This window comes from Cheilinus undulatus, linkage group 15, assembly GCF_018320785.1.
Source record: "Cheilinus undulatus linkage group 15, ASM1832078v1, whole genome shotgun sequence".
In the NCBI taxonomy this organism is placed as follows: domain Eukaryota; kingdom Metazoa; phylum Chordata; class Actinopteri; order Labriformes; family Labridae; genus Cheilinus; species Cheilinus undulatus.
The window spans coordinates 25,358,295-25,384,691 of NC_054879.1; the positions used below are offsets into that span (position 1 = coordinate 25,358,295).

The 26,397-nt window shown below is 39.5% G+C and overlaps 1 protein-coding gene across 2 annotated transcripts in view; it reads right to left on the minus strand.

The window, feature by feature from the left end:
* Nucleotides 1–26,397, minus strand: part of kalrna (kalirin RhoGEF kinase a) — a 220,696-nt gene that overhangs the window by 59,564 nt on the left and 134,735 nt on the right. For both annotated transcript variants that reach the window (XM_041806652.1, XM_041806651.1), the window contains exons 28-38: nt 26,207–26,328; nt 24,555–24,621; nt 24,355–24,464; nt 23,639–23,708; nt 23,465–23,554; nt 20,954–21,046; nt 19,757–19,868; nt 19,474–19,664; nt 19,290–19,391; nt 18,713–18,861; nt 17,708–17,807 (exon numbers count right to left, since the gene is read on the minus strand). In XM_041806652.1, the coding sequence (XP_041662586.1) occupies nt 17,708–17,807; nt 18,713–18,861; nt 19,290–19,391; nt 19,474–19,664; nt 19,757–19,868; nt 20,954–21,046; nt 23,465–23,554; nt 23,639–23,708; nt 24,355–24,464; nt 24,555–24,621; nt 26,207–26,328 (1,206 nt within the window). The remainder of the gene's footprint in view (nt 1–17,707; nt 17,808–18,712; nt 18,862–19,289; nt 19,392–19,473; nt 19,665–19,756; nt 19,869–20,953; nt 21,047–23,464; nt 23,555–23,638; nt 23,709–24,354; nt 24,465–24,554; nt 24,622–26,206; nt 26,329–26,397) is intronic.

Sequence of the window (26,397 nt, forward strand, 5' to 3'; positions counted from 1 at the left end):
AGTCATCTCTTCAGCAGGCAGGTGGCTGTCCTCCACCCCAGCCACCCCCATTTAGTTCATCTAGTCCAGATCCTCATAGATCTTCTGCTCATCCTACAAACATCCATCACTAGTCTACTCCTCACATGATCCTGCATCCCTCATCAACACCACCACCAGTTTCTAGACTCCATAGTGGGGTATCCTATTCCTGCCATCAGCCTCACTACCCCCTCTATCACTGTTCACTCATGTTTGAGCCTCTCCTGATTGAAATAATGTCAGTAAGATGGGCAAGGAAGTACACAACACGGCAAAAGAAGTATCTGTTTAAAAGGTTGGAAAAGTCTTGATAACATAAGACACAATGAATATATCAAGACAAAAATAAATACTACTGTAAAAGAAGGTTTTCAGATGATCATTAATCTGAATTATCTGGCATTTTTACAGTCACAGTGTCTCTTCTTCTAAAACATTTAAGTGCTGGTGTACTTCCAGGAGAGACAGCCCTCAAGCTGCTGTGGAAATACTTCTGGAGGATTTTTGATAGACACAGACCACCAACCCGACTCTGAGGAATTATTCCCATCTGCAACTAATTCATACAACTTACATTTAAAAGCAACATTTTGTTCCAGCGTGAGAGTCAAAGTCATATTTTAACCACAGCATCTGGCTGTAAGACTCCAGAAATAAGGTTCACGTTTCTGTTACTCAAAGGTAGATTCAAATATTCAACAAAGACAGTCTGTCTACATGTTGTTTTTAGAGTGTAATAATAAGGGGTTTTGTTAAGCTCGGACTATTTCTCACACAGACAACAGCCTGAGGAATGAAGGAAAATGACTTGCGATTGTTTCTGAAGTTCCTTCATGTTTACCTGTAGTTTATTCGTTGTCAGTTCATGTTCTTACAACAAATTAACTGTGCCAGAGTCTAATTAAATCAGGCCAAGACCCACTTTTCCAAATGACCTTGGTGCAGGTCTTTGGTTCAAACCAGAGTTTGATGGACAGCTTTCAAACTAGTGTGAACAAACCACAACAAATCAGACTCAAGTTCAACTGAACTAAACGGGTTATTGTTGAAAGCACCCTGGGCTGTGTTTTTTTTTTTTAGGGGTTATCTGTTATTCAACCATTGTCTAATTTTTACATCTTGATTTTTAACACCTAAACATAACCATCCGTTTCCTCATTCCAAATAACTGATAGCATTCCTTCAGCTCCTGAGAGCCTGTTTTTACTAAGTCCTTCATCTAAAACATTTTATTTTTTACCTGGTCCTTGGGGTGGGGTCAAACTCACTTTATTGATTTGTTTGTACATAAAGTAGTTTTTTCATTTAGTGTTCTACGCTGCATGCACGCAGCCTCTTAATGCTGGAATGAATGCAGCTTCTCTAAGGTGGATGTCATTGGAAAAAACACATTTCTAACTCCAAACACACCTTTTGACTCAGGAAACTCCACCCTGTGTGTCAAATTGTCCACAAGTTCAGACTGGAAACAAGAGGTACAGCTAAGGTTTATTAATCCAGATTAACAGATTCAAATCAAAGCTTGGTAGTCTTATTAAATAACAGTCTGGAGTGGCAGATTCTTCTTTTCTGTCCAACTCAAGCCAACAAAAGAAAATTTAAGAAGCTACAATATGCAAATATTTGACATTTTACATAGAACAACCCCAGAAACACGTAATCCCTCATATAAAAACGTTACAATAAGGTTAATTTAGTTTTAAATAGCTTATCCACTAATGGGTCATTGAACAGTTTTACCATGGCGTATATGGAGGCATTCTGAGTCATACTCAAGGTAACGGCATGGAAGAGTGCAAGCGGTTTTTCTTCGTAAATGCCTCCATTCTGTGCTTAGAAGCCTAATATTTCAATCAATTAGCATACTCAGTCTAAGATTCAATTTAAATGGTGCTATCTTAGCCCCAGACATTTTTTAAACATAATGATTTCATCTTTGTCAATGGGTTTTGGTCTTCCTGATTATCCGTATATTTTGTGATTTATGATGAAATAGACTAATGTGCCAGAAATAAAGAATAAAGTCAACTTATACTTATGTGTTGTAAATCAATTCCCTATGCTGCTGTGACCTTCCTCTGACTCTAAATTACAGTCCAGCATGAAAACATGAATATCAATTTGTTGTGCCAGCAGCTTCAAACGCCATGAAAACATAAAGAAGTCTTAACTGGGCATGCTCAGTTTAATGTTTCCTTAAAAAAGCCAGTGCACACATGAGAGTGTACAGTATGTGCAGATAGTATGTAATACACATGCATGACTGTCAACATGCAGGCTCATTAGCACTGTTACATTCAGATCACATGGTAGACCCTGATGCTTTATATGGAAGTTTAACAGTCAGGACTATAAACAGCTGTTTGGTGTTTGTTGGTATGAAGGCAGCAGAGCATCAGGGAAACCAGTTAAACCAGTCCACCACAGTACTGGCAGAAAGTGTGAGAGAAATAAAGAAACCAGGGTAAAAGGTCACCTAATACAGATGAACCCGCTAAATTATTTGAACTAAAACTGCAGTGCCTCTGCTGTTGGCTGACTGTGACAGCAGCAGACAGTTGTTTGAAAAACACTAGTTAGATTCTGGTGAACAAACCTTAAAAGGATGGTTTTAACTTCAGATTTTACAGGGTTGACATCAGATTCAAACAAATAAAAACAAACAAACAGTCTAGTAACATATATAAATGGTTTAATTTAAATGTTTGTTATTAATGTATTTAATTAGTTTTGCTAAAGCAGTTGGTTTAAAACCATCACATGCATCTTTAACTTAAAGGGAATTTTCTACATTTTCGAAGTTTGGTTGTATGAGGCATTTGGCGTGAGAGTTGCCTCTTCATACAGGACACGCTCAGAGAATCTAGCTGACATAACACCACAGATGGGTACAGCTGCTCCACGTAATTTACCGAGTTTAAGGTAAAAGTGGGCCAAAAACAATGTTGGCTCAATTGTACACTATATCAAACATTTTTAAATGTTTTAGTTTAAACCCAGAAAGGCTTTGTATTTGGCAACATTTTGCAATGCAAGCTGTGGTTACTGGCTATGTGCTCTTCTGCCTGAGTGTACCTGACCAGCTGTTTGAATCTGCAGGCTTTGCAAAGTTAACCTGACACGCTAGATGGACTGTTTCATATATCCATTGCATGGAAGCAGCCAATCCATCGGCTTTGCAAGGTTATTGCAAAATTCCCTTAGACAACCCAACTTAAAAAAATACCTAAATATCCCTTTAATTATGGTCACAAACACAGTGGTTCTCAACTGATGGGACCAGAAACTCCTCCTTCACTCATGTTCCTTTTTTTCTCAGTTATTTTTTGTTTTGTTTTGTTTTGTTTTTTATGCATTTGACTAGGGCTGTTGCCTCCCAGCAAGAAGGTTCATGGTTTGTTTCCCAGTCAGGGCCTTTCTGTGTGGAGTTTGCATGTTCTCTTTTTGGGTCTGTCACTTTTGGGTCCAGACCCACCAGTTGATAACCACTGAGCTACATAATAGGGATGCACAAAGGACTGAAATATTCTTTAGAAGAAGAGAAAAAGTTGGGTCATTATTTGCCTCCTCTGGGTGTTCTATGATGGCAATTTATCATTCACCTGGCATTATAAAAAAGAAGCATGGAAGAGCATATACAGTCATAACACACCATATGCATTGACAAAAAAGACTTTTAAAGACCTTTTAGAGACCAAAACATAGAACGAGTTTTCATCCTGTTTCTGCATATGTTGAAAGTCAGGTCATGAATGTTTTTTCTCTGCAACTCAACCCGAATTTTATAAGTATTGCACAACTGTTCAAGAAAAACTGGAAGTGAAATTATTTTCTATTGTTTGTGAGAAGTGTTCAAATCCAGGTGAAAACAGAGTGGCAATAGTGGTGAAGAACATTCAAGTATCACTTCTTTCCTTTTGCACTGAATGTTTAGTTCCCATGCAGCTGAAAGTCAAACTAACTCTCTGTTTACCATTTATGCAGCATTTCTGCTCTATAATCAGACTTCAGTGCTGCTGTCTGGACGCTCACTTTTTATTTATCCCGTCTCTCTGTGGCAGCTAATAGCCTGTTTCCTGTCTGACTGTCTGCCTGGCACATATGCATGCACGCCCTGTTTAACCATTAACCTCCTCCGTCACACAGATCCACACACCCTCCTGCAGTAAGTGAAAGTCAACAGCATGCATGATTTGAATCTGCATCTGAATCAGCTGCCAAACGTCAACAGAAACCACTGAGTCAGTCTCAGACACTTTTTATTCTGATTTCAAACCAAAAGAGAGAAATTCAGCCTCTTTAAAGTCTAGAGAAGAATGGCTGCAGCATAGAGATTTTTACAGTCTTCATTCATGCAGACTTATCTTCACATGAACTCCAGGTCAACATCAAAGTCAAAGAGGAAGAGATGTTTTCTCTCAGCAGATCAAAAGTGTGGAAAATCACGTCAAAACACAGGATCAAGAATGAAGATAGTCTGGACAGACTCCATATTTACATTATTGGTTAAATAACCTAAAATAAGCAGAAAGGTAGGATCAAAAACCAATAAAATAAGGTAAAACTACAACCCAAAGCCAGTTGGATTTTCTCTGTCTTGTTTTGGTGAGGAGTTGTTGGTGTAATGTCTGAAATTAACCCTTTACCTACTGAGCCGGCGTTGTGTTTTATATGTCCAGAGTATTATTTCCGTAACTCTGTCAAAGTTTGTCCGATCAGAAAAATTCCAATGGCGTTGGAAAGCTGAGAATTGTGGGCATGCGCACATATATGGTTCATTACAGTACTCGCAACCATATGATGTAGGCATTCATAGCAAAACACCAGAAGTATCACAAGACCGCTACACGGATTCTGAACACTGTAACTCCTCGAAAGTTTGCTCAATCTTAAAAATTCCAATGCTGACAGAGAGATGAGAATCTGTGCTTTCTGGCAATATATGATGTCTGGTATATATATCATGGCAATATTGAACAGCACCGCAAAAATGGCAGCTTTGGCAGAAGATGGGTGAGAAAAGGAGAGTGAAGGAAGAGAGTAAAAGGAGAGCGAGCAAGAGTGGTGTTTTGTTTTCAAAAAACAGCGTTAGATAGTGGCATTTGTGCGTGTCTGTCATGTGTAATAACAATATGTTACTTGAGGATGTTGATAATGCATTTTTCCACCTTTATTTGCACTAATTTTGGCCTATGTATATAGTTATCTTTTGCACTGTTTTGCACACCTGGAGTCCTAGACTTAAAAAATGACTGGTGATTGTTCTAAACATGTATAGGTTCACATTTCAAATGTCAAAACTTCATGAGCAATAACAAAATTTCTTCTCTTAAAAGCCATAAAAAACAAATCAGTTTTTTCACATTAACTCCAAGTTATTTTGTACATGCACTCCTGCATATTTCTTCATTCATAACACCGTTAAACAGTGTATATGACAAATTTAGCACTTTGAATCTATCCTAGCTCTAATAATCTGACAATCCAGGTGACTTTTTCATCTATCCATTATATGGATATAGTTCAGATTCATTGGGAAAACCTATACAAAGCGTTCATGAATGACAGGACTGTTCAAAACATTCTCGGAAATCATTGGACAGACATTCTGTCATATCAATTACAGGCCAATCAAAGCAACAAGACAACATGAGGTAGTAGACACGAGCATCTTCCATGCTAATGGTGTGACTCTTTGTTCTTGTTTAACTAAAGAAATGTGGTTGAGGTCTGATTAAACTGCTTCTTTTCTACAGCTATATCCAAGATGATGCCTATCGGCTTACAGTACAACTTTCAGTGCTGTTCTTTGCTCTCTAGTATATAAAGAAATGAGGTCCAGTTCTGATAAAACTGCCCCGTTACTATAGCTACATCCGAACTAACCAAGACAATGGCGGCAGCCTTTGCTATCAGTTCGCAGTACAACTAAACCCCGCCTGTACCCACCGCCTCGTTCTCCAAAAATGACAGTGATTGGTCAGGACCGTTTTTGGTTTGGTTCGGCATGGAGTGGAGCTTTTCAAGATGGGTGTGTCTGATGACAAACATGGGGTTTGGCCAATACATTGGATTTGCAAGGTTATTGCTCCAAGTCATGGTTTCAGACCAGCAGTGCATCACTCATTTAAAAATGAAGATGATAAAATACATAACTGATTTTATTAGACTCATTAATCAAGGTATTTATTCATGTCTGGTGCATGGAGGAAGAAGAAAGTCTTAAAGAAAACAGAAACCTCCAAGAACACTTGTAGACGAAAGTTAATATGCCAATTCAACATTGACTACCTCAGAACCCCCCAGGGGGTCCCAGACCCCAGGTTGGGAACCAGTGATTTATAAGACCACCAGCGGGGCTTTTCCACTATGGCTTTTGGCCGCGCCGAGCCAAATCAAGCCATGCTGATCTGCATTTCCATCACCATTATTGCCGCGCCAAGCCACGCTCAAATAGCCCTACTCATGAGCAGTGCCAAAGCAGGCCAGCCCCACCTTCAAGCGCGCTGAGCTGACATCAAAGCACTTCGTGGGGTCTGATTTGCCTGGGGGATTGACCCCCTGTCCTACTGATAACCCCTCCATGATCAATTTTCACCCCACGGGGAGACGGGGGAGATACGTTTTATCCCTGCCTCTGCTCCAGCTGTCCATAACTCTGTTACAGCGGTGTCAGCATTCACTGTATATTTTTAAAAATAAAATGCTGGAGATGTTCGAAAGCCATGACGAAGTCTGTCGTTAATCTATTAACTGCCGCTAGTAAATCACGCCATTCTCACTGCCCAATTCAAAGATATGATTGTGTTCATTTTCTGCTCTCTAGGGATTCCCAAATGAATAATAAGGAGACTGTTCTTTAACTTATGCAGGAAAATTCTGTTCTTTGATGCTAAGTGTGAATTATTGTTTGTTTACTGATCGCGAATAGAGAGGGACAGAGAGAAAGTAAAAAGAGCAACTTGCAGCAGTCGGTCTATGGTTTGATTTTTGCTTTAAAATGATGTAAAGCTAACCTGACATGCCAGATAGATTTGTTTCACACATCCATCTGGGAAAGCTTCAACAGGAAACGTTTGAGAAAAAGCAGAGGCTTTGAAAAAACTCAGAGTATGATTGGGTGAATGTTCTGTCTGTCACATCTCTATGGGCCAATCAGAGCAACACTAAAAGTGTTGCATTAGCTTTCTGTTTCCTTCAATAAATCAAAAAGTTAAATATAATCTTAGCTGTAGGGCTGTCAGCATTAATGCATTGATTGTGATCAACTAAGAACCATAATTAGTGCATTAATCACATGTTTTTTACTGACCCTTTAGGCACACTTAGATAAAGCCACTGCAGCGTCTCCCTGCAGCTACAGTGCTGTAAATAATCCCTCACTGCTCTTTAATGTCTCACTTCACTTTAAAAACTCACAGACAGTTCAGTGGACAAGTCACAAGTTATTTGCACCTTGTGTTATCTTTTAACTGTTCCTCTATTTCCTTTCAGATCCATATAACATGTTCCTTTTCTCAGGTTAAACTCATGCCATGATCTTCAATCTACTGAAAGTTCCTCAATTACAAACTGTGACAAAAAGGCAAGATTAATCATGACAACCACAACATTTTTTGATTAATCTATCAACATTTTTAATTGTTCTGATAAGTGAAATTAGTGTCTAAGATTCCTACTTTTTCGAAGCCCTCATAAGAAGTTTACCCTCACTGAAGTAGTTCAAAGGACCTTGTCTGTAGAAACCAAGAAGCTTTTTCAAGCTTGGTAGCTTTCAAGCAAGTACCCTTAACAAACTGAACAATCAAAGTTGAAATGTGTTGACCAGCATCTTTAAAGCAATGCCAGTGGGAAAAACAAGTGCATGGTGAATCAAGGTGTGGAAAGCTTGCTTTCACCACCAAAAAAGTGACCAAAAATTGAATCAAAACTTTTGGATCATTTACCTTTTAGTAGTTTATTGAGATAACTGATATACTTAAACAGTAAAGTCCAGTCTGAGATAAAACAGTCTAAAAGTGTTTAAAAATGCTGAAGAAATTACTAAATAAAATTAGTTCATAATGGAAAATAGCACGAGTAAAACGTGATCTGAACAGCTAGTAAACAGGTAAGTTAGTACTCACTCTGCTGCTCTCTTTGAAAAGTTTAAAGCTCATCCACTTTGGCATGTCGACCTCTCCTCTCTGTCGCTCTCTCACTCTGATAACTCCCTCGCCCGTGTCTTTGACACTCATAAACACGCCCTCTCTCTCTCTCTCTCTCTGTCAGTGTGCTCACATGCCTCCCACTCCCTGGAAGCTCCCGGAGCACTAAAACACTCTCTACTGCCAAGACTCCCTCTGTGTGAGTGAGTGAGTGTGTCTTTGTGTGTGATACCACAGTCATATGACCAGCAGATGGCTACTGTACAGCTTCAGCCTGAGAGCGATACTGAATGAATCTGATTCATCGGAGCACAAACAGAAAGAGACAGATGTAAATGATTTCTAACAGTGGTGCAGATGTATGCTGGGACACTGGAGATTCCAATTCAACAGCAAAGAAGATGGTCCTTCAACCCAAAAATTACTTTAAAACACGTCAAACAATATCTGCTAAAAACAAGGCTTTACTCAAGTTGCTTTTTCTTCTGTACATAGCTGCTGCAGCAGTTTTACCGAGAACATGTATTCCATTTTTCCTATAAATAATAAAAAGAACAAGGAAAAGTACAGAGGTAAAATCCTGGCTGAGGACTATGAGCCACAAACTGATGTTTTCCCCGGTCCAAGTTAGAGGCATTTCATGAAAATAAAAATAAAGTAAATTTCATGTTAGATTTTGAAGTTATGTCGTAACAGTTCATCTTTCATAGACCGTGAATATCTGATCCAAACTGAACTGCAAATTCTCAAAAACATCAAAAAGTTTCCAATAATAGCAATGGAATATCAACTATATGCTTTTTAAATACCACATTACAAACGTCACAAAACTACAAAGGCTGACTTTAATTACAAAAGAGGATAAAAATTGTCGTCTGCCTCCAGGGAGCCTCTCTCCACCCACTGATGCATTTTTAGTCCAACATGAGTAGAGCGCATGTAAGTTTTACTGGGTCTGGGTCACAGAAAAAACAATTTAACTGGAGCAGAAGGCGGAGGCTAAACTCGGCATCGGCCCCCTGACCTATAGTGCGATGTTGTGGTAGAGCCACGAGGGCTGCCAAACTGTGGACCGCTGGAACGAGGCCTTTAAATAACACCAAACCACAGCCTGAACCACAGCTGAGTCACTGCAGTGGGAGAAACGTCACAGCAGAGACATCTCCAACAAAACGTCAGAGAGAGGATACCACCGTGTTTGACCTCAACGAACCTCACTGGGTCAACAAAACAACATAAAACTGACCTAACACCAATCCTATTACATAAACTGGAAACCATCAAATATTTGGAAAGAGGTCAAATAAGGTCCCTGACCCTAAAGGAAAGAAAAATGTTTGGGCTTCCTAAAATGACCGTCACGTCTTAGAAATGTCATCTTCAACATTAGGCCAGTGTTACTCGATGCAGCTAAAAAATACTAAAAGGACGTCAAGGAAAGGAAACATCAAGAGACCATCAAGAAGAAATGTCACAAATCCTTGGCATTTTTACCCCGTGACTTTCAAACTATCATAATTAGAGAGAACAGGCATCACTAACACAACCACAAGACATCAGAAACAGGAAGATATGAGTGAGCTCTTTGCTTTTATAGGGTTAGAACATAGGAATTTAATTTGACAACATCTACAGTTGGGTTAAAACTTCAACACTTTTGTGCATTGTGTTTATCACCCACTCATTTAAGCTATATGCCTTATTAGCAGCAACCTCTAACGAGAGGAAATAAAGCCAATGAAGAGGTGCAAAGAGGGTCCACTACAGCATTGATTGTCAACTGGTGGGTCAGGACCCAAAGGTGTGACTGGAAAAAAAAGAGTCAAAAACCCTGTGATTTGCTTTTATTTCGAAGGATGTCTCAGCCCTTTTGTTTCATTTACATCTTTAGTTCCATTTCTAATCCATACTGCACAGTTTTTCCATTAAATGATAGATGAAGATATGATCGCAAAACATTGGAACTTTGGGTCGCAATTTGCCTCTAAGGACATGGTGGTGGGACCTGATGCCAGACCAGTTGCGAACCATGGAACTAGAGGCTATCTGTAGAAGCACACAATGTTAAAATACAGATTTTTACAGCAGAAATAAGCAGGTTTAAAGGTGGTGGAACAACCATTTTGGTCGGAAAAGTTGCTGTTTAAAGAGAGCACATTCTAAAAGAGTTATGAGAGTTATTATGTTTTTGAGTCCCAATCAAATACTGAACTGCCTGAAAAGTCCAAGGACACTTTTCTGTGTTTTGTTTTCCCTTTTAATGGCAACAAGGAAACAGCTTATTTCTTATTTCTTGATTTTGGATTTCTCACTTCAAAATTAAATTCTGTTGGCAGTAAAATATATTGACCCAGTTTTGCATCATGAGGAGTGTGACTGTTTAAAAGCATGTTGCCAGCAGTTTGTCAGGAAGTGTATCCTCATATTTCACATACTCTGCCTGCACAGCATCCCAGATGCACACCCTCTCTAGAGCAAAATTGCTTCTTTTATATTCAATCTTTGCAATTCCACAACATAAACTCCATTTTGTCTCCACTGTGAGTGCAGAGCAGCACTTCTGACAGAGTTTATTTTCAAAAGATTCTGATGCCAGAACGCCTGAATCAGCATAGAGAAGATCAACCCTTACAAGAATGAGGGCGAATTAAGAATCTCAATTTAAAAGTACAACAAAATATATGGACTGCCAACTGTAAATTTCCTCAATATATCAGGATTATGTCACAACCAGTGGCACAAGCCACAGGTCAGCAGTCTGTCAGACCATCACAGATGTTTAATTTCATTAGGGGTATTATAAATGTAGTCTAACAGGACTACAGCTGTAGGACCAATGGCAATGTTTGTCTGGTGAGTGCTAAAAAGAAAAAAAACAACCAAACCAGGAGGCAATGAGACACACAAGGGCAGAGAAAAACGAAGCATTTGTTACATAAAAATTTCTCCAACAAACAGCAGAAACACAAGCTTCCCACTCTGTCTACATTCACACTAACACACACACACACACACACACACACACACACCACACACATCCTCCTGACCCAGACAGCCAGTGGAACATCTGACTCTGCCAAAGACGGGCTGTTATTACAGTATATAGGAGAGAGAGGGAGAAAAGGACGAGAGAGCGATACATGGAGGCAGAAAAAGTGAGACAGCGAGAAAAAAATGAGACGGATGAAGAAAAGAGTGACAGATTGTAGCAGAAGCTGGAAAGCAAGAAAATAGAGCAAAGGCAAATAAAAGGAGAGGAAAATAAAAGTGGCAAATAAATAAAGGGAGGTGAGAGAAGTGCAGACACTGGAACAGAAACTGAATAGACATAAATATCAAAACAAACCCTTTATTGCCGAGTTTCAGATTCTAAGAGCCTAACCTCTTAAAAGAAAATTCATTTTTCTGAAGGAGTTTAGTCCCAGCAAAGAAGACGTTTATGTCTACAAGAGGAATGAAATGATTTCTGTATGATTATAAGGCACAATTGATTGGGGTGGAGCCAATGTCCCACTTTTCTCACTTTTCATGCAGTGGTATCAGTTCATGCAAGGGTGACCCCAAACACTTGAATACTCAATGATCCTTTCAAAGGAGCCTCATTCAACTGCCAATCTCACTGTTGAACAACTGCTAATAAAACAATGATATCGAGGTCGGCATTTTAGTATGATATTTTGACTATCCATTGATCTGACTGGATTATTAACCAGCCAATTGATGTATCAATAAACACTGATGGATTGTAACACCCCTAATAAGAGAAAGACCATGTCATTCAGAGGGTCTACTTTTTTTAACCGTAACTTTCCGGTTAAATACAGTTTTTACACCAATTGTTTTCTAATATTATCATTATGAATGTGTACATTGCTCAGGGAGTGTGAACTGATGATGTTCTCCATGTCAATAAAGCTTGTTGAATTAAAACGAATCAATATAAGGCAAAAACAAAGACATTTGAAAATCTGTCAGATACAGGCAAATTCTGAACAATCAGATTCAATGGTGTAAATCCTTAGTCCATAAATTTCATTTGAAATCCCTTTTTTTTGGCATCCATCTAGTCAGGAACACCCCTTTGATAGATTAAAGATTTTAAAAAGTATTGCTCTTTGTTTGGTAGACATGTCATTGTCTTTAAATGATAATTTATTGCAGGGCCAACACATGTAAAAATAATTACATTCTGGAAGTTAAACATGATCATAGCTCTTTCTTTATTATTATATTAGAAGGAATATCATTGGCTTTATTCTGTGCTTTTGTTTGCAGTGGAAAATGTTGATCTACTGCACGCTAGAACAAAAATATGCCTGCCTATATAAAGTAATTTCAGACAATGCTATATAATTATAGGCTGTTTCTTTCAAACAAGAATTCTGGTTTTATCTTAAAATATCAGTGAGGTTGGGAAGCCTTTCCTTCTGTTTGGAAGCTCCCTTCTGTGAGTCATCCCTCCAACACCATCATCTTTGTGGTCAACTTTTATGACTTTTACTCTACTTTGATTTTCCAGAAGGTGTCATACATTGCATTCAGGAAGTTTTCAGATACCCTTCATTTTTTTCAAGTTTTCATGTTGCAGCCTGCTGCTACAGAAGGCAAAATTCATTTTTAGTCTCCTCAAATCTACACATAATACCATCATGACAGAGTGAACACAGAATTTTAAGAACATTTGCAGATGTATTAAAAATAAAAAACTGAAATATTAAATTTAAATAAGTACTCGGTCCTTTTGCAACAACACTGTAAATTTATCTCAGCTTCCTCAATTTCTCTAGATCTTTGCTGAGATGTTTCTACACCTTGATTGGAGTCCACCTGTGGCAGGGTTCCTACATACTTTTAAATTCAGATTCAAGACAAATAAAGACCCTTTTAAGAACTGAACTGAGAAAAATTAATACCACTTTTTGCGCAGTAAACAGTCAAGAATGAAAGTCAGACAAGATTTCTTTGTACACCAGACCAGTGATAAATTTTCTGAATTAATGCAGAGTTTAATAATTCAAATGATACAAGGCAAAGACACTTTTTGGTCATAAATAACTTAATTTGAAGATTTCTGGCACATATAATCCACCTATTCTATCAATATCCTGTATGATGACAGTGATTTTTGCAAGTGTCCTGAGCAGATTCTAAAAAGCAGAATAATACCTTCTTTGTCAGGGAAAACTTGTCAATATAAGGGTGCACTGCTGTAAATTGTTTTGTGGACCAGAATTATACATAAAAAAACAAAAGATACTACAAAGAAATGTCTAAGTCAATGTTAAACTTAAGATCTGTCACTGATAAAAATAGCACTTTAAGACTTTTGAAGGCCTTAAATTTCAAATGTCCTCTGTAAGGCTTTTTCAGACTTTTCAAGGATCTGCTGGAACCCTGTGTGGTAAATTAAACTGACTGGACATGATTTTGAGAGGCATACACCTCTCTATAGACGGCCTCACTGCTGACAATATCAGAGGTGACCAAGAACCTGATGTTCACTCTGAGCTCCAGAGATCCTGTGTGGACTTGGGACAAAGTTCCAGAAGGACAACCATCACTGCAGCCCTCCACTGATCTGGGCTTTATGGCAGAACGGCTAGACAGAAGCCTCCCCTCTGTCCAAAACACATGAAAGCCTGCTTGGAGCTTGCAAAAACCCCAAATGAAGGCCAGGAAGGCTTCATGTCTTTTACATTGAGGAGAGGCTTCTGTCTAGCCACCCTTCAAATAATGCCCAATTAGTTTAATTTACCACAGACGAACCCAACAAAGAAAACATAAACACACAGAAACATAAGAAAATAGTGCAGCATAGCCTTCCATTCACAGGGCAGCCACTCTTTCTACTATCATTCAGGGGAAATAACAGCGATCTCTCAGAAACCAGACAAGTCTGCACAGTAGCCAACAATTATCCACTACACATATGCACTTAAAGTCAAGACAAACTGATTTAGACAATACGGATAAACAGAACTCATAAAGGCAGAGAAACCCCTGCTTGTGAATGTTTCTTTCCCTCATTGCATCGGCCTGCATGTTGCAAACATTTTTGTTGTAACTTCAAAAATAAGCTATCAAATTTAATAAAATATAGTCTTATTTAAAAAGTCAATTAAACTATAAAACATGCATCTGAGAGAATACGCACAGGGTGACTGAGGGTTAAAGTATCAATCTGCTGGCTCAGCACATGAAATCTGAAACGAATCAAAACAAACGTTATGAAACTGTTTTTTTTATTTGATATTTTTCAGGAAAACTGAAGAGGAGGATCCAAAAATAGCGAGCTGGAGTTTTCTAAATCCTAGAAACAATAAACTAGACGAGAACAACAACACACCCACACTGAAAACAGGCTGGAAAAATTCATTATGGTGTTTTCTTTGGACGAGAGGAGGCGGGCAGGCAGATGCAGACATACTGGGTTACACTACGCTGGAGCTACAAGTGTGCATGGTTTTAATTTTGTCAGTAAGTGCATGTAGGGCTATGATGCATGTGTAGTTTGGCTGTAAATCATCTATTTGTTCTGGTGTAAGAGGATAATGTAGGGACAATAGAGGAGCAGAAAACAAGATGAGATGCTGTTCAAGTCTGTGTCTGTGCTGACATTTAGAGGCAGGACAGAGAGTGGGCGTGGGGTTGCACCGTGAAAAGGCCACACTGTGTAACACTACAGTGGGAGGCCATGACTGACATCTGTGTGGGGCTGTGTGTGGGTGGAGATGTGTGTATGTGTGTCAAGGGGAAAAGGGAGGCACAGAAGTAAAACAAAAAGTAACAGAGAAGACCAACAAGCTGACCTCAAAACAAAAGAGACAGCCAGCAAACCAAACCACGTTCAAAATATCATCAATTCAAGGCTCTGTTGTGGGAACATGAAAGTCAAAAAAGTGTTTCCCCATGCTTTTCTGCTCCCCCTCCTGTCCTTGGCCCTCATTTATCAAACTTGCATAGAAACCAGTGCTGATTAAGACAAGGTCCATGTGTGATTTAGGAAACATGCACGGCCAGCAAATCACAGCATTCAACTGACCATTGTTAAAGGTGGCGGCTAATAAATGAGCGCCATTTAAATGACACGCCCCACCCAGTTTGCCTCAACCTCAGAGTTTACAACATTGATGTAAGAATTATAGCAATTAATCCTGCTCCCCTTATTAGTCTCCAGGTCAGAGAAGCAACAGAATATTAAATATTTGTTGTTTTTCAGCATGAAAAGTGATATTTAAGTGAATCAGAAGCACCAGGAAATGTGGACAACTGGACTCCAGCTGATGTTAGAAGATTTAATGTTGACATCAGTGATAAATATCTTAACTCAATATTCTTTACATTTGGGTTAAAAAAAGAAACCTTGTCAGCTCTTAAGATGTCATCCAAAAAAGCGTGTTTTGGCTCTTAAAGGAAGCAGCAAGTTAACAGGAAGGGCAGCCTGAAACTGCTCCAGACTGAGAGGAGAGTGGCTGTAATACTTCAGCTATTATCATAAATGTAGGTTAATTATATATGTGGGGAGCAGATGGAGATATACCTGCTTAAAGCAGAGATAAACCTTTCATCTAACTGTTCATGAGACTTAAAAAGAGATCTAAGAAATTATGAAATGCCCAGTAGCCTATAAAACAAATCAAGTAATGTCATAATTTTTATTTTCAGTCTGAATAGATTTCTTGCCAGACATATCAGTTGTTATTCTTATATTTTAGATCACTCGCTAAGCTCCTGTCTTTGTCTCAGCTGTGGCTCCACACACATTGCAGAGGAGTGGATCAGATTAAATTGGGTCTTCAGATATGCTGACTTATTATGATCCAATGTAAATTTATATTTTGTGTTCTTGGAACTTTAATTCCTGAAGGCAGCCTATTTTACTTTTTAAATAAATTGAAAAAGAAACGCTTGCTTGCCAAAGGTAACAAATAATGTGGAAATCAGCTGCAAGCTTGCAGTTGTCAGAGGTTGGTTGTAATGGTAAATGAATTATAAATTTATCTAATGTTTATCAAATCTAACACTGCACAGCAAGTCCTCACTGAATTGAAAATGATCGACTCGGCTCATGCATGTGATTTAAACGTATCATATGATCTGTGTGTGGAAACAAGCAAATACCCAAATTTCTGCCATACATGCATTTGATAAATGAGGACCACTGTGTTTATAGCCACATGAATCACAAGTACGATTAAAAACAAACAAAAAAAAAAGCAATCAAATCCACAACAAAATTCTGTGATCCTATCAAAGCTGTGACATTTTAAGATAATTTCATCTCTCCAAATATTCAATAATGTTTAGGCAAAGGTTATAAAACCTTAATTCTAACAAAAAAATGGTATTAAGATGCCAAGATGATTTTTTTTTTAAACGGGGTGAGGCTTTTTGCCTCACAGGCTTTATTTTGAATTTTGGCAGGAGAAAAGGTGGTAAAAATACAAATCATCTTATTGCATTAAAAGTGTAGCAGTGATTACATGTAATACAGGATTGTATCTTGCTGATTTTACTAATTTTCTGAAAGATTCTCCTAAACATTGATGGTTATTTGTCTGAAAATGATATTCTACAGTCTTGAAGAGGAAAAGGGTGTTAAAAGACAAGGACTGTTTGTTAACTGAGCTTTACAGAAGATCAAAGTTGACATGCATCCATACATAACATTTGTTCCATCTACAAATTGTTTTTTTTTCTAAATCTTGACTCATTTTTCTGGCTATCTGTAGCTCGTAAAACTAGTTCTTCAAACATAATGTAGTGTGATCCATTCCAAACTGTGAAATTTGAGAGCATTTCACACCTTCCAATATTTAGGAAAAGACAAGGGCTATGAGACCCCTTAGCCTAAACTAAAAATAAGACAAAAAGTCACAGAAGCTGTTGAAGTTAAGGCTTTAGGAATAACGTGCACAGTCTTATTGCAGTTTTGCCAGATAATTTCATAATTAAACTCATGTGCATTCAGCTGATACATACTCACATAAATGAGAAAATCTCATAAAATTCTAGTCAAAGGTGCAGGACTTCTGAGCTCTCCCATACGATCTCTGCACCTGAATGATGGATAACTTTCCAAACAAAAATAATTGAAACAGCTTACTTGGATATGAGAGGGTGCTCTGTAGGAGGAATCATCACAGACGCCTGCACACAATCTGAAGAGGTTTTTCATCGCTGCATGCTCCGATCTTCATGTACTGACATTGCTGAATAATTCTCATTCACACATCAAATGGACACATCTAATCTAAATGTAGAATTATGGGTTATCGTGACAAAAACGTGCAGTCGCACCGCGACATTAATCTTTGTTTCTATGTAGTTTAAGAAACTTCTGCAAGTGTGCACCAACACAGTTGTTCTGCAACTGGCACACAGAGAGCCCCTGCTGTTGCTCATTGAAGCTGCATGGGAAACCCTGTAGCACAGTGGCAGCTGCAGGTCATCAGCTCGTCAAAGGCTGCACAGTCAATCAGCTGCCAACAATATATAAAATCATCATCAGCCGTTCTGTGTGAAGATCTGTCTCCTACCTTGTCGCTGTCCACTGTGTTCTGGGACGTCCTGGAGGCGATAGAGATGGTATCTGGTTGGCTGCTGCCATCTCCCTGACTGTCTCCGTCTTCACCCTCCCTGAAAATAAACATGTAAAGTCAGAGTAAATATCTGTATTTAAATCAGACAAACACTGATGATATGAAACAGGATAACCACTTATGTTTTTGGTATTTCTAGTCTTCAAGATGCTATGATTACCTATTTCTTTCTTTAGTTACCATGCTTTAAGCATTAAAAGTCTAGAAATGATGGCACGTAAAATATGTTTTTAATTTGCTTGATCACACAAATTTTCATTAAAAAATGTTTAAACTTATGTATGATTGTTTGTTGGTGTGTCTGTGTCTCTCTACAATAATCAGCTTTTATTTATTCTGGCAACAACAATGCTTGTTTTCCTAGTAGGGGCACTTTACTTTGCCCATTTTTAGAGGATTATCAACCAAGTCCTGAAACATAAAAAATTCTACTGAATGGAGAGTCCATGCAAGACACAACTCTTATGAAAGAAAGGAGTTATACAAAGGTTTTGTGCTCTTAAGTACCCCTGGCATCTCAACACATTAAAACGTCAGCACCTTGACTAAGTGATTCAAGAATCTCGCACACTGGTCTACAGTAGATTTTTTACAAACATATTTGAGCTAAAATGCTAAAAAGCAGCCAACATTAGCAGAATCACATCAATTTAAAATGCTGAATATCTAAGATTTATTTTACCACTCAATCTGGTATTTTTAAATCACAGCTGGGTTATTTTGAAGTGGGACTCTAAGGAGAGAGAGAGAGAGATTCAGAGTGCCAGCACAGAAGCAAGGCAATAGATTATAGCAGATGAGTGCTTTTGCTCCATGTAATCTTGTTTGTAAGAGCACTGATGTAAATTTGAAACACAATTTTAAAAAATACAGTGCTTTTCTTGCTTGCAGACGACTCTGTTCTCAGATTTTCCTTTTAACATTGTAAATGTACTTATGTACCTCTTAGCGTTGTTCCTGGGTTTGGTCAGTGCTGGTGTTTTAGGCAGATGAAGAGGCTCCTTCAGTGCCCCCTTCAGGTGAGTCATCCTCTCTTGGATCACCTCCCTGATGTTTTTAATCCACTCTTGTTTGGCTTCCATACTTGATGCCTAAAGCAAGTACAGAAACACACTTACAATCATTAACAACAAACCTGCAGGAATTGCCTTATCTGAATAATCTAGTTTAATCTAGTAATCTAGTTTGGAATAATGTTAGCCTTAGTAAAAAGCCTTTATGACCAAGAAAATGCATCTACTTTAGCTGGATTTAAATTATTCTAATAAAAAAAATATTTTTGTGCTTTCTCTATTAGACCACATCGTATTATAGTAAAGCGTTTTTGCATAACTTTATCCCATGACTGCACTTTAATTTTCATTATTTGACTCTAATAATACTTGTTTGAAATTTTGTCATATTTATTGTAAAGGCTAAAAGATGTCTTGTTTACCTCCTTAATCAAATCTATGCCACTTGCAGCAATACATTTAATAGGGTTTCATTTCTTATCATTAGAATAGACTATTCTGCTTACCTTTAGCACCGTTTTGTTATCAGAGGAGGGGGTTCTTCCAGCCCATAGAGCAAATTTACAAGGATCACCCTCAATGTGTTCGGTCACCCCCAACTCTGATGTCTGCAGGACAGAAAACACATTTTAATAATCAGTCTAATGTGCCATCTTTTTGATTTAAATGAAGCAAATCTTGCATGCTCACCAGTAGTCTGTTCTTGTACTGGTACTTGGTTCTGCCCGCTGAGTCTTTAATTTCCTTGCTGAAGACGAGTGAGAACTCAAACAGGAAGAGGTGTCGGTCTCGCCCCTTTCTGATCAGCGAGCGTGGATCCCAAACCTGAAAACTGTCCTGCAGGATGAGCTCTCCCTGCACCTCCAGGTTCTCCTCAAACCCTGAGGAAGAGGAGGACAGAGTTTATATTAGCTGTCTCATCACTCACAGACAAATAATAAATCTCCTGAAAACAGAGTTAGCAATCACTTACCCTCCAGCATGGCGAGGTGCATGGCATCATTAGCTCTCTTAGGAACACCGAGCATTACCTCCAAACCGTCTTTAATCTCTCCTTTACCCTCCTCACAGCAAGACAGTAACTCCTGTAGAAGAGCAGATGATGCTTAACGTGATGAGAGGACAAAGCAGCATAAAAGCATAATCGTCTTTCACATCTGTGCAGAGGTGTTTTTATATATGTGCATGCTTACTATTATTATTATTATTATTATTATTATTAATAATAATAATAATAATAATAATAATAATAAAAGCTTGGATTTATATAGCACCTTTCATGGGTTAGGGTTAGGTCGCTTTACAGAAGAGCAGAAGACAAGACAAAACACAAAGACAACCACTAAGATGTAGAATTTGGAGGAGAGCAGATTTAAGAGAGATTTATGGGGATTGAAGAGTTTTTTAAAACATGTTCAAAGATGATATTGTGGATGTTTTCAGGTAGGATGCTCCAGAGGATGGGGGCTGTGGTCCTGAAGGCTCAGTCTCCAGCTAAAGAGTTAGGTGGAGGGAACAATGAGAAGGCCAGAGCCTGAGGATCGGAGGCTCCGGGTTGGGTGAAGAAGGTCAGAGAGGTACTGAGGGCATGAAGGGATTTGTAAATAAGAAAAAGGATTTTGTGTCTGATTCTGAATTTAACTGGGAGCCAGAGGAGGTGGATGAGGGTATGGGTGATGTGCTGCCAGGGCGAGAACCTAGCAGCTGAGTTTTGGATGTACTGGAGCCTGTTTAGGCCTTTGTTAGTTACCCCCAACAGGACTCCATTACAGCAACCCAGACCGAAGGCATGGACGAGGGACCTCTGATGGTCTGAATCTAGAGATGTTCTTGAGGTGGAAAAAAGCAGTCTTGGTCACAGATTTGATGTCAGAGTGGAAGGAGAAGGGGGAGTCCAGGATGATACCACGTTTTGGACCTTGGAGGATGGGAAAATGTGACTACTGTCTAAGCGCAAGCCTTGAGGCATGCCTTGGTTTACAGGGGTTTGGAGAGAGCAGGATGTCTGATGGTGACAAACTGTTTTCTCTTTGAGAGGTAGGACTGAAACCAGGAGAGAGCAGTAAGTCCTGGATGAGGCATGAGGAGGATGGTGTGGGAGATTATGTCAAAGACTGCAGAGAAGTCCAAGAGAACGAGTAGGATGGTGTGTCCATGTTTGCATGCCTACCTTAAGCAGTAGTTGGTACTTGGTGATCCTCTGGACTGGTTTAATGAGGTAGGAGGAGATCGAGTTAGCCAGCCCACGTTTCTGCTGGATGTCCTGCTCGTACATAGAGAGAAAACAGAAAACAAGTTCGTGAAATAAGTTGATGATAAAGCCCAGGAGATGCTGGACTACTTGTTTGTTGTAAAGAATCTGTCAGAAATTACTGTAACATGGTCACTAGCTAGTTTAAAGAATAATAACAACTCAAACAATTTATGTTTTCATACATTTTGTAATTCAAAGCTGTCCTTGTTTTTCCCAAAATCTCCCCAGTATCTCCTGAGGTTTGAGACTAATACCTAAAGAGATCACTGCCATCCATGGAGTTTTCATAAAAAGGAATTATTCTTATTTGAATATTTGCCATTTGTTAAGAATTTCTTGACACACTGTAGCAAATCAGAAACAAGTTGGCATAAATGTCAATATGAGAAAAACAGGAAACTGTGCTGTATCACAGCCACTGCTGTGACATTATCTAATAGCTCCATCTGCTGTCTAAAAGGAGAACTTCAAACTTTCAGCTGCAGAGGGAGGTCAGAAACCTGCAGCTGTTTCCTCCTCTAATTCTGTGAAATCTGCCAGCGGATTATCTTCATCCATTTATCCATTTCCTCAAACTCATCTGGGGCCGGATCAGCAGGCTCAGTAAGATGACCCAGACATTCCTCTCTCCAGTGACATTTCCCAGCTCCTCCTGGGGGATCCTGAGGTGTTCCAAGCCTGACCGGATCTATAATCCTCCAGCAAGTCTCCTCCCGGAAGACCTCAAAGGGAGGCAACAAGGAGGCCCAAACCACCTTAACTACCTCCTTTCAGTGCAACAGAGCAGCATTTCTACTCCAAGCTTCCCCCTGATGTCTGAACTCCTCATCCCATCCTTAAAGCTGAACCTGGTCGCCCTCCAAAGGAATCCCATTGCAGTCGTTTGTATCTGTGGTCTCTGTCTTTCAGTCTCTATCCAGAGTTCATGACCATAAGTGAGAGTCACCTTTCAACCCAACTCCCTCTTAACCTCAATGGTCTAGTGCAATACCGTTGATTCTACCTCAACGGCAGATTGGAGACTTTTTAATCCTGTTTCACAGTCAATTCCCTGCACCAATTAAGTGGCTAACAACAACTAACATCAACACAAAATGCTTTCAGGGGCTGCAATCAATTTTTTGTATTTTCTAAGTAGCCTGCCATGGGTCAGATTACCCAAAAAGGGATACATCTACAAGACCTTATTTAGACAATTCATTAACAGGCATTTATATCTGTTTTGGGTAATTGGGTACCAAGTGGTAATCCTTAAGGCTTTCTGCTGATGCATACTCCCCATGTTTACTGACACAGTTTGACATTCGACAGCACAGACGTCACACAGAGGTGGCCTGGGATGACTTATCTGGACTGTGTTGGTTGTGTGGACAGGATGGGTTCTGGCCCCACTTAACATAAAACATGGCATTATTCATGTCTGCCCAGCCTCGCTTGGAGGGGGAAGTTTTAGTGGACATCGCAGCCTTTTCTTTTTTTTAGGTCTAAGCTCAGTCATAGTGGCCGGTCTTCTTGCTCCTAAATGGCTCTTCATTTGCTTTTGCATGACCCCCCCCTGTGACTTGTCTGGAATTTAGTAGTCATTTTAATCTAACCAGCACCCCACAGGATTTCTTTGCTAAATACTGTTAAATATGGACTATGAGTTGCCCTGGTATGAAAGCTGCAGTCTGTATTAAAAATCTCATAAGGGGCCAAAGGTTTGAACTATCCTCCTGCATGAAAACACTATAGACTGTGAGGCTGGATCAATCCCAGACTTGGATTTGCACACAGAGCGATGGGTTCATTGAGCAAGACAGTGTGCTGTTCCTGGTATCTGAGCATGCAGACCAAAGTCAGTCTTTCAGTCCTTGGTCCTTCCAGTCTGACTACACTCTTGGGAGGCCTGGATGTTGACTGATGGCCAGAGGAGCTGGCTGGACTCCTCTGTGCTCAAGCAGCTGTGCTTATATGGCTACCCGGTGCACCTTCCGGGCCTGATCCAGCTCACTGCATACTGGGTGCCAAGGAGCCAGTGGGCTGGCTCAGAGACCAGGAACTGACATGCGTGCTGTGAAGGTGTCAGCGGGGGAGTATACCCAAAGAGATGGAGCATAGGCCTAGACAATGGCCATCAGGAGGCCAAAGCAGTACAAGCACAAGGTTGATGTGGTAAAGTGCCACACTGGTATATGCTTCCATACATGACCTGATAGTCCACAACATGCATTTTTTGCGCTGGTGTATTGCTCTGTTAGTACCATTGGTTTTTGCTGCATGGAGTCTGCACATCTACTGGCTACAATAGCTCTCAGCCTGCAGTGATGAGACAGACTTACAGCCCAAGAGCTGCTCTTTGCACCTCTGATTGTCACCTGTTGTCCTTATTGAGGAGTGTTTTCATTTAAACAAGCTCTGTACATGGTTATTTCAATGGTTACTCACATCAAAGAAAGTGCCAGCGTGCTCCAGTATGAGCTGACTAGAGTCTGGTTTGTTCTTACAGTAATCCACGTAAATGTGGAACTTATCAGCCTGGAAAAGAAGAGAAGAATAGATTAAGTCTCAGCGTTTCAAAAGTGTAGATATCAGAGTTAACTGTGCTGTGTCGACTCTCACCCAGGTGACGAAGCAGTGGCCGACGTCCTCTGGAAGCTGCTCATAGTTCACCAGCTCCTTCAGGAAAATACTGAAAAGAAACAGACCACAGTTAAACTTCATGTTCTAATTTATTTATACGCTTAACCTTTATTTTTCAAAAGCCATTTTAGATAGTTGTGATTGAAGCGAAACAAGGAAAGGCTCTTGGATTGCATCATAGTTAAGATTTCCTAAATTCCTGAAATAAGCAAAAGATCTGAAAAACCTGACTAGTAGCTAAAAACTTGTCCTTGTAGAGCCAACACAGAGATTTCCTCAGGTAACATGAGCAGATCAGAAACAAAAGCTGTTCCTTTGGGAAACTCCTGGAGTTCATGAACTAAATATGAAGACAAACCTCAAACATACCTCTTGAGCTTCCCTGTAGCTACAACTGATGAAAAAATAAAACCAGAGACTTTCCCTCCAGGGAAGGTTTTTGAAAGCACTGTGAGATTTCACAGCTAATCTCCCAACACTTGAAAGTGTTACTGCTGCAGAAAAGTTGGCTCGTTGCTGAAAAATGTGCGAGATGCCCGCAATGATCTTGGCGAGTGTTATGGCTCTAGAGTATGATTCCTTTACATCCTGAAAACAAAGTCTTTAGAAAAACAAGGCTGCTGTTCTGTTGGAATTCCCTCATATGCTTTAATGAAGTCTACTTCGTAGAAAAAGAAACTCAATGAGTCTCTCACTTGTTGTGGAAGTCGTAGATGTCCTGCATATTGCCAAAGATGATGTGCTCCTTGTTGGCGATCCCTGGAGGGATCTCCTCCACTCCATTGGTCATCTCCCACAGGTACGTCTAACAGGAAAACACAAACACGAGTGAGACTGAGAGGAAAATATTTGTTGTCTCCAAACAAAATCCGACAGGCATAAAGCTTCCTCTGACCTCCAAACACTCCTGGAGATCCCTGACGTAAGTCTTCTCTGTCTGCAGGAGCTCTGCCATGATGAACCTGAGAAAGAAACAACCATTTAAACTATGAAAGACAATCATCTTACAGCCAGTCCTAACTTAAAGAAAGAAAAGCTTTGATACAAGAGGGAGAGCTGTGCTTTAAGAAAGAAGAGTGTGCTCCATTTACCACATACAGTGCCTATAAAAAGTTTTCACCCCTTGGATGTTTTACCCTTTTATTGATTTTATAGATCAGTCATGGTCAATATAATTTGGCCGTTTTAACAGAAAATGTAAAGAATTTTTTTTTTATTTCAAGGTGAACAAATACTCACCCCCTTTAAATCAACAGTGGCCCAGTCAGTTGGTGCTAGTAGTCTCACAATTACTATCATAGAGATCACCTAAGTGCAGTGACTATGTCCCGAGTGATTGTAGTATAAAGACACCTTAGTCTGGAAGGTCTAGTCACTGATTAATCAGTATTCCTGGCTACCATTACACCATAAAGGCAACAGAACACTCCAAGCAACTCAGAGAAAAGGTTATTAAAAAGTATAAATCAGTGGATGGATACAAAGACATTTCCAAGGCACTGAACATCCCCCAGAGTTCAGTGAAATCCATCATCAAGAGATGGTAGAAGACATGTGTCTTACTAGATCAGGCTGCCCTCACAAACTGAGTGAGCATGCAAGAAGGAGACTGGTGAGAGAGACAGCACAACACCTACGACTACTCTAAAGGAGTAACAAGCTTCAACAGCTGAGATGGAAGGGACTCTGCATACATCAACTGTTGCCCTGGTTCTTCACCAGTTCAAGCTTTATGGGAGAGTGGCAAAGAGACAGGCAATGCTGGAGAAAACTCAAATTAAATCTAAACTAAAGCTCACCAAAAGGCATGGTGGGAACTCTCTTTGGTCTGATGAGACCAAAGTGGTGCTTTCGGGGCCATCGGACAAGAGGCTATGTTAGGCAGACACCAGACACTGCACATCACCAAAGACACACAATAGTCTAGAAGTGGCAGCATCACGCTGTGAGAATGCTTCTCGACAGCTGGCCCTGGGGGATTGAACATGTAAAGAGTATAATGAATGTAGCACTATATAGGAAAATGCTAGAGCACAATCTTATTCAGTCTGCAAGAGAACTATGATGATGGTTCTGGAGTAACAGTCAAAGTAAGTAACATTGCAGTGTCCAGATGTGCAAGCCTGACTGAGACCTATCCACACAGAGTCAGTGCTGTGATTGCACTCAAAGGTGCATCTACTAAATACTGACTTATTGGGGTAAATATTTATGCGGTCACATATTTTACATTATATACTCTTATTTAATTGACATTACTTTGAAGAAGTCTGTTTTCGCTTTTACATTAAAGAGAGCATTTTGTAACTATTTTTGGTCAATAAAGTAAAATTATTCAGGACATGATTTATTTATAAAATCAGTAAATGGTAAAACATCCAAGGGGTTTAATCATTTTTATAGGGACTTTATGATAACCTTTGGACTAAGGAAGCTCAATACAACATGCAGCAGAACAAATTTTTTTTCTCATGAGTGTAGATTATGACTGTTTACTTCTATTAAGTCATACTCCCGTTTTCACTCTTTTTCAGCCGTTGTACTCACTCTTTCTTCCTGGCTGACTTCCTCTTCTCCTCGTTGACCTCGTGGTTGGGGTCCCGTAGTTTGACCTCTGGGTCGTCTGTAAGGCTGGCAGGGATGATATCCAACTCCAAATCTTTATTGTCCTGAGAAACGACCGAACATTTTGGTTAAAAAAAAATGCAATAAAGCACATTCAACTCCATCCATAATAC